General features: G+C 49.6%; 1 protein-coding gene across 1 annotated transcript in view; it reads left to right on the top strand.

Annotated features, from left to right (window-relative positions):
- klhl18 (kelch-like family member 18) overlaps positions 1 to 16401 on the top strand; it is a gene marked incomplete at its 5' end in the record, with an annotated part of 80580 nt that overhangs the window by 47517 nt on the left and 16662 nt on the right. Inside the window, 2 exons of the mRNA XM_084312649.1 lie at positions 4541 to 4701; positions 9615 to 9751. Coding sequence (XP_084168775.1) covers positions 4541 to 4701; positions 9615 to 9751 — 298 coding nt within the window. The remainder of the gene's footprint in view (positions 1 to 4540; positions 4702 to 9614; positions 9752 to 16401) is intronic.

The raw sequence follows: 16401 nt of genomic DNA, 5'->3' as shown, positions 1-16401 counted from the left end.
CGCCCCAGCCTGGGTGTGTTTACTGAGTGTGTGGTTTCTGTTTGAAGCTGTCCTGCCGCTTGAAGCCTTTTTACAATGCATCTGCGTTTCCGGGTTCCCGTTTTGCGCTCTGATTGGCCAGGTCATGTGACATGAACGTCAATCGTGGGACGCCAAGTTTCTACACTGGTTAAGCTTAGGCACTCTTCGAAGTTGGTTAAGGTTAGAGTTTGTCTTAGAGCATGGCGATAGAACGCCAGGTAGTTTGCAGGCTGTTCGACGCGGAAATGGGCAAACACGCTATTGGGCGCACATGTCACATGACCTGGCCAATCAGAGCACCGGAAACGCGGATGCGTTGTAAAAAGGCTACACGTGTCCTGGCCTGGGTGTGTTTACTGAGTCTGTTACTCTCCAGGTGTTTGAAGCGGTCCTGGCCTGGGTGTGTTTACTGAGTGTTACTCTCCAGGTGTTTGAAGCGGTCCTGGCCTGGGTGCAGGGAGCGAAATTAAAGCCCGCCAAGCACCATTTGCGGGCAGATTTTACGTTTGGCGGGTGGGACTGAGAGGTCTGTCCGCCATGTGGCGGGCAATGAAATAGTCATGTGAAAACCGATCGAATAACATGATCCAATTCTTAGTGGAGTTCTCACTCGCTGTCTCAAGCACACAGACATGCAACGCGCTGCTCCTCCCTCCTCCAGCCCCTCCCAACCCCATGTAAACAGAGAGGCTAGAGTCGGGCGGGGCAGTCTGCTGACTGCTCTAACGTTAGCTACCGTTACAAAATGACCCAGTCAACTATTCACTTTTAGTTTAATACTGAGGTATTGTCCGTTATCTAGCCGGCTAGCTACTGATAGCTCCCGATATCAACAAATGCTCCAGCAAGTCTAGTAGTGCATAATACCTCCGTTGGATAGGTAGCTACCTAGTACACGTTACACCGGTTCCTGACAGGCAGCGACGCGAGCGAGCGTGATTGCGAAAATGATAAAAATGTATTCGTTTCAATCAGACTATCCTGACCTGCCGCGAGCGAACTGAGCGGCGATGTCGTTCCCCCCTCAAATATTCCCGCCCCTAAACACTTTTTATTGGTCAAGAATCGCAGGCTGCTTGTGCTTCCAAGTAACGCACACACAGACACACTCGGACACGCGCCGCCTCATATCAGGACAGTGTCGCGCGCGATTTCGTCTCCAGTTCGCTCGCTCGCTGCCTGTCAGGAACCGGTGTTAGCTCCAGTAGGGTCCAGCTGCAGCGCCGGAGAATCCTTGCTGGAGCTGGAGGCTACAGTATAGGGTCCAGCTGCAGCGCCGGAGAATCCTTGCTGGAGCTGGAGGCTACTCGAGTATACACACAGACAGTGGAGCTGTTTGCAGATAGAGAGCATTTTGACTTGTTGCGTGGTGGCGATGTCTCGCAGATAATACAACTACAAGTATGATTATATAATATATATATTTTATTAAAAAAAAATTGTCTGGTAAGAAATATGCTTGGCGGGTAGATTTTTCTCATCTACCAGCTACTGGCCGGTGAGTCAAAAAGTTAATTTCGCTCCCTGCCTGGGTGTGTTTACGGAGTGTGTGGTTTCTGTTTGAAGCAGCCTTGGCCTGGGTGTGTTTACTGAGTGTGGTGTCTCTCTCCAGGTGTTTGAAGCGGTCCTGGCCTGGGTGTGTTTACTGAGTGTGGTGTCTCTCTCCAGGTGTTTGAAGCGGTCCTGGCCTGGGTGTGTTTACCGAGTGTGTTGTTTCTCTCTCCAGGTGTTTGAAGCGGTCCTGGCCTGGGTGTGTTTACTGAGTGTGTTGTTTCTCTCTCCAGGTGTTTGAAGCGGTCCTGGCCTGGGTGTGTTTACTGAGTGTGGTGTCTCTCTCCAGGTGTTTGAAGCGGTCCTGGCCTGGGTGTGTTTACGGGGTGTGGTGTCTCTCTCCAGGTGTTTGAAGCGGTCCTGGCCTGGGTGTGTTTACTGAGTGTGGTGTCTCTCTCCAGGTGTTTGAAGCGGTCCTGGCCGCGTGTACCGCTTCCGCAACGGATTTTATTTCCGGGGTTGCCCTGATTGGCCGTGACGGCCACGTGACACGCCACGGCCACGCCCTGCGGCAAATACTTTTATCCAAAATGCTTCTCATTGTCGCGCCACATCTCCCGAGTGCAGAGCTGTGCCCCACTGCCTTTCACATCGCGCCACGCTTAATCATTTATCATTTAACATTTGAAAGGCATACATTGTTGTCATACAGAAGTACAGAATACTTTTATCCATAATGCTTCTTACTGTTACACTGTTAGAGACTGTGCTAGACAAATGAATGACTAATTCGGTCAGAAATAACGTTCGTAAGCACTGCTTATATGCTTATTATGTCTGCGGGGTACAGTAAACGTTTCTCCCGGTACATTCTGAAGAGCACACCGCTGTATGTTGGAGAACCAGCGGTCTTCCGCTCCTCCTCACTCGAGTGAGAGAGCAAAGCCGTGCGAGGGGGGCTGCACCTCGGCACAGCTCAGCCCTGTGTGATCGAGCAGGAAGGAGGAGATGGGAGTCCGTCCAATCGGAATATGTTGTTTCTTTACACATAATGTTGGATTATGAATATGTCTTTATAGCTATGCTGCCAGGCTGGAATATGTTGTTTCTTTACACATATGTTGGATTATGAATATGTCTTTATAGCTATGCTGCCAGGCTGGTCCGCGACCCTCCGTGCTGCGATCACCAGCGGGGAGAATATGCTCACGCGAGCGGCATCGCTGAGCTCTGGTGATGGTCTTATTGGGGCTTATGCCGAGAAGCAGTAACACAACATTGCAACTGTTGTGTTACTGCTTTCTGACCGAATTAGTCAGGACTCCCATCTCCTCCTTCCTGCTCGATCACACAGGGCTGAGCTGTGCAGAGGTGCCGCCCCCCTCGCACGGCTTTGCTCTCTCACTCGAGTGAGGAGGAGCGGAAGACCGCTGGTTCTCCAACATACAGCGGTGTGCTCTTCAGAATGTACCGGGAGAAACGTTTACTGTACCCCGCAGACATAATAAGCATATAAGCAGTGCTTACTAACGTTATTTCTGACCGAATTAGTCATTCATTTGTCTAGCACAGTCTCTAACAGTGTAACAGTAAGAAGCATTTTGGATAAAAGTATTCTGTACTTCTGTATGACAACAATGTATGCCTTTCAAATGTTAAATGATAAATGATTAAATGATACACAGCGGAATCTACGCTCTCATAAATGATTAAATGATACACAGCTAAATCTACCCTCTCTCATCCTGCTTTCGCCAACGGCAGCGCGCTTGCCGCTGCGGCTGCCGCGGGGGCGTGCCGCGGCGTATCACGTGGCCGTCGTGGCCAATCAGGCTAACCCCGAAAATAGAATCCGTTGCGGAAGCGGTACACGCGTCCTGGCCTGGGTGTGTTTACCGAGTGTGGTGTCTCTCTCCAGGTGTTTGAAGCGGTCCTGGCCTGGGTGTGTTTATTGAGGCCATGGTAACACTGGTGAATACAGCAACGTTTTTGTTGCTGAATGATTACGTTTGCTGTCCAAGTTAAAAAGAAACTCTGTTTTGGCAGGAAAACGCGTTGTCCTACTGGCAACACTGAAAAAGTTTTTCCGTATTGGATACTCGCCAAAATGGTGCCATGTAATCTGCGTGAGCCGGATACGGAGCCGTTGTTGCTCAACGCCCATGCGCAGTAGAGACCTGCACGGTTATTTCCAGTGTTTACAGCAGAGCTGTCCCAAGTAGCTGCGGCTACCATGTGTTGTCAAGTTATTGTTATAAGGAGCCCAGTCCAAGCTACAACAGTCTGCATTCCCTTAACAATTGTTTGTATTGAGCCGTATTGTATTGTACCCATTCTTCTCTAAAGTTTACATCCATTAATTCTGCTAGCATTAACGTTACCAAGCTGCTAGCCACAATGCTATACTGTTATACTGGCATATCCCAATCACGTTAGCACGTAAGCTAACAAAATCGGCGACGATCTTTTTGTGAGACTAAACTCCGCTCTTGGTGGTCAATTGTGTTGATGTTAGTTTTGTTTCATCAACAAATGAGGCAGAACACAGTGAATGTATCCGTTTTGTTTATTGCACTTTCTTTGCTGAAAAATAAATGCTACGTTGGCTAAATGGCTCACGCGAGGCATTTAAAGATGGTAGATTGTTGATTTTTAGCAGGAAGTGTATTGGCACATTCAACTTTTCTGATTGGTTGAAAATTGCCTTCATGTTTGAACTACATCGCCACCTACTGCCACCTACTGCTTTGGCATTGTACTACATGTATATACATCACTGTGCTCAGGAGGCAAAAACAATGTCTAACTTGCCTGCCATTACGTTACGTTCTGAAAAGCGAAACTGACCCTGACAACGAAACGAAAACTGGCCATTAGTGTAACCTCAGCCTGAGTGTGTTGTTTCTCTCTCCAGGTGTTTGAAGCGGTCCTGGCCTGGGTGTGTTTACTGAGTGTGGTGTCTCTCTCCAGGAGTTTGAAGCGGTCCTGGCCTGGGTGTGTTTACTGAGCGTGTGGTGTCTCTCTCCAGGTGTTTGAAGCGGTCTTGGCCTGGGTGTGCACGGAGCGTGAGGAGCGCGAGCTGCTACTGCCGGAGCTGCTCTCGAAGACGCGCCTGCCGCTGTGTCGGCCACAGTTCCTCGCCGACCGCGTGCAGCAGGATGAGCTGGTGCGCTGCTGCCACAAGTGCAGGTGACCGAGACAGGAGGACGTGCACATAGGAAATGGGGTTCGCACAAGGTCCTTGAAGTGCTTAACCCTTACACTGCCACACGACAGCCGGTTAACCCTTTCACTGTGACAATACAGAAGGTTAACCCTTTACTATCACACCACCGACGGCGATGCTCCATCATTAGCTCCGTAATGATGGAGCATCGCCGTCGGTTGTGTTATAGTAAAGGGTTAACCTTCTGTCGTGTGGCAGTGAAAGGGTTAAAGTGCTTGATTTTTGTACAAAAATTATTTCTAGGCTTGGAACGGCCCATTTATTTAACAAGGTGCTTAAAAAGTCCTTGAAATTCAAATCAACCATTCGCATTGAAAGTCTTGTTCATCCATGATCAAATTGTTCTGAATCAAGAAATTGCTTATTTTTTTTTTAATCTAAAGTGGAACTAATTGTCGGAAATTGGTTTTAATTTAAGACATATTTGATCAGATTTTTAATCGGCATTTAAAAGTTAACACTGAGTGCCAGCAGGGGACGCACGGGTTAGCTCTGGATTGCCAACGCTCTATTCAATGAGAGAGCGAGCACATTTGCAAACGCATAAACTATATCTTAAATTATGGCTGTGTCTAAGGCCATGGTTAGACTAGTGTTTTTGTGGTGTTTTTTTTATACGTTTTTGAATACGTTTCATGTCCCTATTACACAGAAATGCGTTTTTTGGCGTTTTTTTGTGGATACGGCTGAAACGCTAAATTGTGTTTGCATTTTTGGATAACCGCTAAAAAACGCGCCGACAACAGCGTGTAGTCTGCACGGAGCCGTTGTTGCGAAAACGCCCATGCGCAGTAGATACCATCTGCGTGCCCTCCGGTGACAACGGAGAGCTCCCAGCTCCGTGTCCCTGTGTCCCAAATAGCTGCAGCTACCATGTGTTGTCAAGTTATTCTTATAAGGACCCCAGTCCAAGCTACAACAGTCTGCATTCCCTTAACAATTGTTTGTATTGAGCCGTATTGTATTGTACCCATTATGCAATATGTTAAATAAAGTTTACATCCATTCATTCTGCTAGCATTACCACTGGCTAACATGAGCTAGCATTAGCTATCAAACCCTGTTAGCTCAAAGCTCCTCTTTCAACTTAACAAGCATTAAACAAAATGGCCCAGTCATCTATTCACCTTTGTTTAATACACACAGCGTTGTCTCTAATGTTATCTAACCACTGATAGCTCCCGATATCATCAGTTTGGTGCTGGCTAAGTAGCGTGAGCTAACGTTAGCTTCTAGCCACAATGCTATACTGTTATAATGGCAAATTCCATTGACGTTAGCATGCAGCTAACAATGCTACCGATCTTTTTTTAGACTAAACTATCCGCTCTTGGTGGTCACTTGTGTTGATGTTAGTTTTGTTTCATCAACAAATGACAGGCAGAACACACAGTGAATGTATCCGTTTTGTTTATTGCACTTTTATTAGGCTTTGCTGAAAAAGAATTGCTGCATTGAGTAAATAGGCAAGATGGTGGCGCGGCATAGGCGCCTGCCTTGTTGACATTTTCTTTGCTGGAGCTTCCAGGAAGTGTATTGGCACATTAAAGTTCTGATTGGTTGAAATTGCCTTCATGTTTGCCACCTACTGCCACCTACTGCTTTGGCAGTGTACTACATCAGTGTGCTCAGGTGACAAAAACGAAAAAAAAAAAACGAAAGTGTGACTCGAGGCGCACGACGTCGCGGCGAAACGCATATGACAATGATACGAAAATGAAACGAAAGGTGTAACCGCAGCCTAATACGCCCGTCGCTTATCAATGACTTGTTTGCAGTCAACATTGTCGAAACGGATTGTTTTTTAATCGGTTCATTTCCGTTTTATACCATTTTGAAAAACGCTCGTTTTTTTAAACTTCCAGAAAGAAATAAAGCTTCTGCAGGAATCGCGCTTTACTGTAATACACAAAACACGTTGCAGGGGAGGAAACTAACTTTTTGGCTTACCAGCCAACTGGCGAGTATCTGTACCTAGCTGGCTGCTTTGAGCACACAGGGCTAACGTTAGCTAAAACGCTAACTAGAAGCTAACCACTGTATACAGTTCCAGTAGACAACATTACACCTCTGTGATTTAAATGTGTCCTTAGTAACTTATACTCGATGGTTGTACTAGGGTTGGATGCAGTTCCCCGTTGGTCAGTCTGTCTGTTTTCCATATTCTGCTGTGTTTAACGTTATCTGTTTGCGAGTGCTCCTGATGGCTAGCCTAGTAGTACCGCAGGACTTTTATTATTATATGTCCGCGGGTTGGCCAGTACTGCGCAAACGTTTATTAAACATTATATGTCCGCGGGTGGTCTTGTGCAGTGCCCTCGTGGCACTGTCAACTAAAGCGAACACTCGGAAGACGTGCACCGTTTGCCAGTGCAGTGATTGCAGAATGTTTTATTTTTTTGTATACTCGCCAGACTGGCGAGTGGTCTTCATGAATCACTCGCCAAACGTAAAAAATACTCTCATTTGGCGAGTAAAGTGGCCTAATTTCCTCCCCTGACGTTGTCATTTTTCGGCCTATTTATGAATCGTTTTCAAATAAACACTAGATTATCGATAGTATATGTGTACTTATGCACGCTAGAGAAGCGGGCTGAAAAATCGATCAGCACACACACACTCACAGCCACACACACACACATATGGGACACGTGAGATATAGGTGAAAAGAGCTCTGATTATCCCAAGACTGGTAAAATAGATTCCTTACCTCAGATCAGATGTTCTCCAAAAAGATTATTCCAATTCCTGATCCAATTCCAAATATCAATCGCGTTTATTGATCCAACGCTGGGTACTGGCAACACATATTCCACGCTGTTCTGAGGGTGGGCAATGAGTGGGATCGTCTCCGGTTACATGCCTGACAAGTAAAATGTGGAATCCGGACTTTTTTTTCCCATCCATTTCATTCAGTCCAATCCAATGGGGTGCAATACCATCCGGAGAGACGATAGGGGACGGTATTTCCCTGTTCGAGCTCAGACAGATCCCCACTGGTAACGTGAGGCTAGATTGATGAAAAATGAATGGAAATCGATAATAAAAAAAATAACGATTAAATAACGAGATTTCTCGTTCTTGGCACTCAACGCATGGCATGAACTAACGAGTTTCTCGTCGTTGGCACTCAAAGTGTTAATGGGATCCTTTAAAAAATGCCCTTTTAAAATAAAAATAAATAGTGCTTGGAAAAGTACTTGAAAGTCCTTGAATTACATTTTGCAATGTCTGTGGGAACCCTGATGAAAGCATAAAGGCCAGCTAACCTTAAGCCAGATGAAATGGGTTCACCTATTGACCCTTTCACTGCCACACTACCAACGGGTTAACCCTTTCACTACCACACTACAGACAGTTAGTAGTGTGGTAGTGAAAGGGTTAACCTTCTGCAGTGTGGTAGTGAAAGGGTTGTTGCTTATGTTTGATTGTTTTCTTTCTTTACTAACAAATGTACTAACAAATAGGGCTGGGCGATATATCGAGTATACTCGATGTATCGCGGCTTGTTCTACATGAGATGTAGTATATTATTATATCGTGAACATCGAGTATATGTTGTCACGTCGCGGCTGAGATCAGACTTTAGCTTTAGCGCAGAGCTGTCCTCTCATTTCATTATAGATACATGACCAGCGCAGACCTTCAATGACATGCAATTTAATTGACGCAAGCATTGGGCTAACGTTAGCTGCTAACCAAGTTATCCCATGACTAGGCTAAGCTAACTAGCTAGCGTTAGCTGCTAACCCTGGAAAACGCTCAAAGCGGACTCCACAACACTAGTTCCATTCGTGAGGAAAGTGGGTGGGTTATATTGACGACGCTTGACAACAGAGGTTTAAACATAACTTCATATTTATTGGTTATTCTTTTCCTTATATCAGCATCCAGTTTCCATCTCCGTGTCTTAAACTCTTCCTGTTTACATTCGAGTGTGACATCATCGCCTACGGCAGCTTGGCCGCTCAAAACGCGAACCTAAAACAAAACCCGAGGGGGGGGGGGGGGGGGGGGGGGGGGCTGGCTCTCTCACCCGTTCTCGCCCTCTCTCTCTCTCGCTCTCTCTACATTCAATGATTTAAAGTAGCCAAACGTTACAGTATAAATACTAACTGGATAGTTGATGATATAAACATTTAATTTCATTATCTGAAATATTCTAAAATCATTAAGTCTGCTATAAGCCATTATCCCTATCCCAAATGGGGGACCCTGATGTAAACAAGACAAACGTCTTTCTCTGGTCTGCATCCCCTTAACAATTGTGTGTATTGAGCCATACTGTATTGTACCCATTCTGCAATCTGTTAAATAAAGTTTTCATTCATTCATTCATTCATTCCCTTTGTGTGTGATTATTATTTTCTCACAATAGTGTGTATATATATGTGTGTGTTTGGCTAAAGTGGATAGAAAACACTACTGTGCAAAAGTCTTAGGCACCCAATCGTTTTTATATAAATAGCCTTCGATGTAAATATTTTTTTTTATTAGTGCGTCAGTAGACTACTCTTAGTACATTTTCATTTAATAATTTTTTTAAAGCATCTTCATGGTTTAATAATGCAAACATGTTGCAGGGACTTATTATAATCATCATATTGGCGTGACTGTATGCAGCAAAGGGTTAAATCAAGCATTTTTAAGTGCTTTAGAGGAAATGTCAAAATATCGCGATATATATCGTGATATGGCCAAAAAATATCGCGATATCATTTAGAGGCCATATCGCCCAGCCCTACTAACAAATGGATAGATTATTATAGTATCAGTGATTCCCACCCCTGGACTAAATGCAATTCACCAAGTGATGATAAAAACCTTGAGTGTTGGAGTGTTCTCTCTCGCCTGGGTGTTGTGTTCTCCGACGCAGGGATCTGGTTGATGAAGCGAAGGACTTCCACCTGATGCCTGAGCGCCGTCCGCACCTGCCCGCCTACAAGACCCGGCAGAGATGCTGCACGTCCATCACGGGGCTCATATATGCAGTCGGTGGATTAAACAGTTCTGGTAATTTCACCCCCCTGTACTCGCCCTCCCCCCCTGTACTCATCCCTCCTCCCCTGTACTCATCCTTCCTCCCCCTGTACTCATCCCTCCTCCCCCTGTACTCATCCCTCCTCCCCCCTGTACTCATCCATCCCCCCCTGTACTCATCCCTCCTCCCCCTGTACTCCCCCTCCCCCCTGTACTCATCCCTCCTCCCCTGTACTCATCCTCATCCCCCTGTACTCATCCCTCCTCCCCCTGTACTCATCCCTCCTCCCCCCTGTACTCATCCATCCCCCCTGTACTCATCCCTCCTCCCCTGTACTCCCCCTCCCCCTGTACTCATCCCTCCCCCCATGTACTCATCCCCTCCCCCCTGTACTCATCCCCCCTCCCCCCCCCTGTACTCATCCCCTCCTACACCCCTGTACTCATCCCTCCTACCCCTGTACTCATCCCCCCTCCCCCCCTGTACTCATCCCCCCCCCCTCCCCCCCCCTGTACTCATCCCTCCCCCCCTCCCATAGTACTCATCCCTCCTCCCCTGTACTCATCCCTCATCCCCCCCCTGTACTCATCCCTCCCCCCCATGTACTCATCCCTCCTCCCCCCTGTACTCATCCCTCTTCCCCCCTGTACTCATCCCTCTTCCCCCCTGTACTCATCCCTCCCCCCCTGTACTCATCCCATATCCCCTCTGTACTCATCCATTCCCCCCTGTACTCATCCCTCCTCCCCCCTGTATGCATCCCTCCCCCTGTACTCATCCCTCCTCCCCCCTGTACTCATCCCTCCTCCCCCCCTGTACGCATCCCTCCCCCCTGTACTCATCCCTCCTCCCCCCTGTACGCATCCCTCCCCCCTGTACTCATCCCTCCCCCCTCTACTCATCCCTCCCCCCTGTACTCATCCCCCCCCTGTATGCATCCCTCCCCCCTGTACTCATCCCCCCTCCCCCCCTGTACGCATCCCCCCCCCCCTTTATACTCATCACTCCCCCCTGTACTCATCCCTCCTCCCCCCCTGTACCCATCCCTCCTCCCCCCCTGTACTCATCCCTCCCCCCCTGTACTCTCCCTATTACTCCCAACCCCCTGTACTCGCCCTGTTACTCCCAACCCCCTGTACTCGCCCTGTTACTCCCAACCCCCTGTACTCACCCTCCTTCCAACCCCCTGTACTCGCCCTCCTTCCAACCCCCTGTACTCGCCCTCCTCCCAACCCCCTGTACTCGCCCTATTACTCGCCCTGTACTCATCCCTCCTCCCCCCCTGTACTCATCCCTCCTCCCCCCTGTACTCATCCCTCCTCCCCCTGTACTCATCCCCCCTCCCCCCCTGTACTCATCCCTCCCCCCCATGTACTCATCCCTCCTCCCCCCCTGTACTCATCCCTCCCCCCATGTACTCATCCCTCCTCCCCTGTACTCATCCCTCATCCCCCCCTGTACTCATCCCTCCTCCCCCTGTACTCATCCCTCCTCCCCCTGTACTCATCCCTCTTCCCCCCTGTACTCATCCCTCCCCCCCTGTACTCATCCCTTCCCCCCCTGTACTCATCCCATCTCCCCTCTGTACTCATCCCTCCCCCCTGTACTCATCCCTCCTCCCCCCTGTACTCATCCCTCCTCCCCCCTGTACGCATCCCTCCCCCTGTACTCATCCCTCCTCCCCCCTGTACTCATCCCTCCTCCCCCTGTACTCATCCCTCCTCCCCCCTGTACGCATCCCTCCCCCTGTACTCATCCCTCCCCCCTGTACTCATCCCTCCTCCCCCTGTACTCATCCCCCCCTGTATGCATCCCTCCCCCCTGTACTCATCCCCCCTCCCCCCTGTACGCATCCCCCCCCTTTATACTCATCACTCCCCCCTGTACTCATCCCTCCTCCCCCCTGTACTCATCCCTCCCCCCCCTGTACTCTCCCTATTACTCCCAACCCCCTGTACTCGCCCTGTTACTCCCAACCCCCTGTACTCGCCATGTTACTCCCAACCCCCTGTACTCGCCCCTCCCCCCCCCTGTACTCGCCCTATTACTCCCAACCCCCTGTACTCGCCCTATTACTCCTGTAACTGAGGGGTACAATTCCCTGACTGTATTGTTAGATATGGTATTATTAAACCACTACCTCTTGTACTTTAACTTCTGGCCATCCAGTACATGATATAAATATGATGAACACTTTACCACCCGATGAATCGAAGTCCACACAAATGTACAAATCGAATATTTAATATAGCAAAAGGTATATACAACGTTCACTTGTTTACACTTATGATTTGAAATGCACTTGTATGGCAAATGAGTATTCGTAGGTAAATCAACATTGAATGTCCAATCTCTGGTTACGCAGGGAGTAAGTATACAACCTGGATATTTAGGAAACTATAGCGATGGTACTTAAATGATTATAGCTGGATACACTAAGGGGGGGGGGGGGGTCCCGCTGGTTGTAAGACAGTAGGAGGGGGGGGTTAGAGAAGCCGCTGGCGGTATCCCATCTGGCCGACGATTTCTTGGGAGAATTCAAAGTCTTGAACACGGTGCCCACAGAACCTCGGTCCGCAGACGAATACAGCTGGACCCTCTGGTGGACGGTAGCTGCCGGTCCACAACGGAGAGACGTGAGGCGACCTCACTGGTGTAGAGCGCCGTCTCACCTGGAGTCCTCTCCGGGGGGTAGTTCCAACACTCCGCAGTGTTGGCCGTTATCCATGGAATAATCAAAGCACCCAAAGCATAATCCAAGCCGTGGAAGGCTCGCCGTCGTCCGGGTAGAGTAATCCAATATACAGGTCCAATCGCCCTGGCCCGGAGCTCCTCGGATGCAAGCACCACTAGTGGTCTGCCCAGCCTGGTTAAGCGTCCAGATAACGTCAGGACGATGGGGGTACTGATAACTTTATAACTCTAACCGACACGATGCACCATACATAAATAGACTATTATTAGCTTAATAGAATACGTCCAACTCGACGGTATAGTGCCAAACTATGACTATTCAACTATTAATCCACACGATATCTCAATGCCTATTCTGAGGCCAAGTAGGCCTTACTACACCACACGTGCGTCGTGGGTGAGGCTTCGCGTCTGTTACTCGGTTGGAGGGTAAAGAACTGGACTAAAAGAAAGTTCTACTTTACTTGCGCCATATATATATGCGCTGTGAACAAATAGTACCATTCGTATTTCGCCAGACGTATTCCTACGCTGGTACCGGGCTTGCCACGACATGTTGGGCGGCACGATTGAACTTGAACCTAGGGGTATGGCTGCTGGCGCCAGGTTCTCGTCCAATGGTAGAATGAAACTATTATGGGCTGTTTAGTAGACTAAAGGGATATTCAGTGCATATTGTACAAGGAATATACAGGGGATATCAAACTATATACAAATACTATTTAAATATATATATATAAATAAACATATATATTCGGTTTAATCTGATCCTTCACAACAACTCCCAACCCCCTGTACTCGCCCTCCTTCCAACCCCCTGTACTCGCCCTCCTCCCAACCCCCTGTACTCGCCCTATTACTCGCCCTGTACTCATCCCTCCTCCCCCCCTGTACTCATCCCTCCTCCCCCCTGTACTCATCCCTCCTCCCCTCTGTACTCATCCCCCCTCCTCCCCTCTGTACTCATCCCCCCTCCCCCCCTGTACTCATCCCTCCTCCCCCTGTACTCATCCCTCCTCCCCCCTGTACTCATCCCTCCCCCCCCTGTACTTGTGATATATGGTACTCTGGTTCGATTAAGAGCAGCGTGTTGAAGAGTGTTGTGATCGACTAATGAGGTCTGTGGTGCATTCCTGACCTGACGCTCACTAGACCTGTTGCTGTGGCCACCAACTGAGCTTGTGTGTGTTGTCCAGTTATTGCTATACGGAACCCAGCCAAAACTACAACATGGTGTCAGAAGTGGCTGAATCTTCACTCTACGCACGCCGATCTCACGGATTATAAAACCCAGCAGATTTGCGGAGTGAGTGATGAACTTTTGTTGGGCTAGCGGAAGAACAGAGGAGATGGAGCAGCTCAAACCACCGTCATCGCTGCTACTCACGGGAAACCTGGCCGAGAATTGGCGCAGGTGGGAGCAGCGTTTTCAACTGTATATGACAGCCTCTGGAGCAATTGCAAAGGATGAAACAATTAAAGTGGCCATACTGTTACACACAATTGGTGAAGATCACGCCTGCCGGTGATTCCACACTGTATGGCTTCTCCAGACATGGGATTCCCAAAGAGCTAGTGTGTGATCATGTTCCTTTTGCGAGCTGTGAGATGCAGAAGTTTGCTGCAGAATGGGGCATCAAGATCACACACTGGATACCCACAGTCCAATAGCCTTGCAGAGAGTATGGTCAAAATGGTGAACCGCACACTGAAGAAGGCAGCTAAAACAGGCACTGACCCGCATCTGGCTTTGCTGTCATTGAGAAACACACCGGTGACAGGCCTAGATGTCTCCCCAGCGCAGATCTTGATGGGACGTGTCCTGAGGAGCCCGCTGCCGTGCACCAGCGCAGTGTTGCAGCCATCCACCCCAAGTAACATACATAACAGGCTCCAACACCTGCAGGCACGACGGGAGAAGTACTACAATGTGGGTACCAGACCACTATCTGTACTGACTCCTGGAACCACAGTACACATGAAAACAAGGCAAGGCTGGAAGCCTGCTGTCGTGTTGAGCAAGAGAGTAGAGCCACGCTCTTACAGTGTGGAATCACCGGCTGGCGTGATCTTCAGGAGAAAAAGATGCCACCTGAGGACGGTTCATCCAAGTCTGCTTGAGAATGCTGATCCTGAGTCCATCGACCAGCCAGAAACTCTGCAGGACGAGCCATGGACTCTGCGGGATGAGCCGCCTGCCCAGAACCAGCCCTCCCAGTCCAGCACGGGCGACTCCCCTACATGCCGCACCAGATCTGGGAGAGCTGTCGTGCCGCCTGTGAGATACAGCGATTATGACACGAGCCAACGCTGAAGGTTGAGCTCCACCGGTGGGCTATGTTCTGGGACATCTGGCCCCAAGCAACTGATACTGACTATGAATTTATTATTTGTTACATTATTCCTGTTGGTAAGCTATTGGGAAAAGTGGTTGAAGTATTTTGCTAATTCTGGTCTGCAGTAAGAGTAATAACTTTTACTAAAAGTAATAACTTTTCCTTAAGAAAGGGGGATGTGATATATGGTACTCGGGTTCGATTAAGAGCAGCATGTTGAAGAGTGTTGTGATCGACTAATGAGGTCTGTGGTGCATTCCTGACCTGACGCTCACTAAACCTGTTGCTCTGGCTACCAACTGAGCTTGTGTGTTGTAGTTTTGGCTGGGTTCCGTATAGCAATAACTTGACAACAGTACTCATCCCCCATCCCCCCCTGTACTCATCCCTCCTCCCCCCTGTACTCATCCCTCCCCCCTGTACTCATCTCTCCCCCCATGTCCCTCCCCCATACTCATCCCCCATCCCCCCCTGTACTCATCCCTCCTCCCCCTGTACTCATCCCTCCCTCCCCCCTTTACTCATCCCTCCCCCTGTACTCATCCCTCCTCCCCCTGTACTCATCCCCATCCCCCCTGTACTCATCCCTCCCCCTGTACTCATCCCTCCTCCCCCCTGTATTCATCCCTCCTCCCCCCTGTACTCATCCCTCCTCCCCTCTGTACTCATCACTCCCCCCCCTGTACTCATCCCTCCTCCCCCCTATACGCATCCCTCCTCCCCTCTGTACTCATCCCCCCTGTATGCATCCCTCCCCCCTGTACTCATCCCTCCCCCCTATACTCATCCCTCCTCCCCTCTGTACTCATCCCCCCTGTATGCATCCCTCCCCCCTGTACTCATCCCCCCTCCCCCCTGTACTCATCCCCCCCTGTATGCATCCCTCCCCCTGTACTCATCCCTCCTCCCCCCTGTACCCATCCATCCCCCCCTGTATACTCATCCCTCCCCCCTGTACTCATCCCTCCCCCCTGTACCCATCCCTCCCCCCTGTACCCATCCCTCCTCCCCCCCTGTACCCATCCCTCCTCCCCCCTGTACTCATCCCTCCCCCCCTGTACTCGCCCTATTACTCCCTCCCCCCCTGTACTCGCCCTGTTACTCCCAACCCCCTGTACTCGCCATGTTACTCCCAACCCCCTGTACTCGCCCTATTACTCCCAACCCCCTGTACTCGCCCTCCTCCCAACCCCCTGTACTCGCCCTATTACTCCCAACCCCCTGTACTCGCCCTGTTACTCCCAACCCCCTGTACTCGCCCTGTTACTCCCAACCCCCTGTACTCGCCCTATTACTCCCAACCCCCTGTACTCGCCCTATTACTCCCAACCCCCTGTACTCGCCCTATTACTCCCAACCCCCTGTACTCGCCCTGTTACTCCCAACCCTGTGTACTCACCCTCCTCCCAACCCCCTGTACTCGCCCTGTTACTCCCAACCCCCTGTACTCGCCCTGTTACTCCCAACCCCCTGTACTCGCCCTGTTACTCCCAACCCCTGTACTCGCCCTATTACTCCCAACCCCCTGTACTCCCCCTATTACTCCCAACCCCTGTACTCGCCCTATTACTCCCAACCCCCTGTACTCGCCCTATTACTCCCAACCCCTGTACTCGCCCTATTACTCCCAACCCCCTGTACTCCCCCTATTA

The sequence above is a fragment of the Notolepis coatsorum genome (assembly GCF_963971535.1).
Source record: "Notolepis coatsorum genome assembly, chromosome: 4".
In the NCBI taxonomy this organism is placed as follows: Eukaryota; Metazoa; Chordata; class Actinopteri; order Aulopiformes; family Paralepididae; genus Notolepis; species Notolepis coatsorum.
The sequence above is the reverse complement of the archived record's forward strand: the minus strand, read 5'-3'. Positions and strand labels throughout refer to the sequence as shown.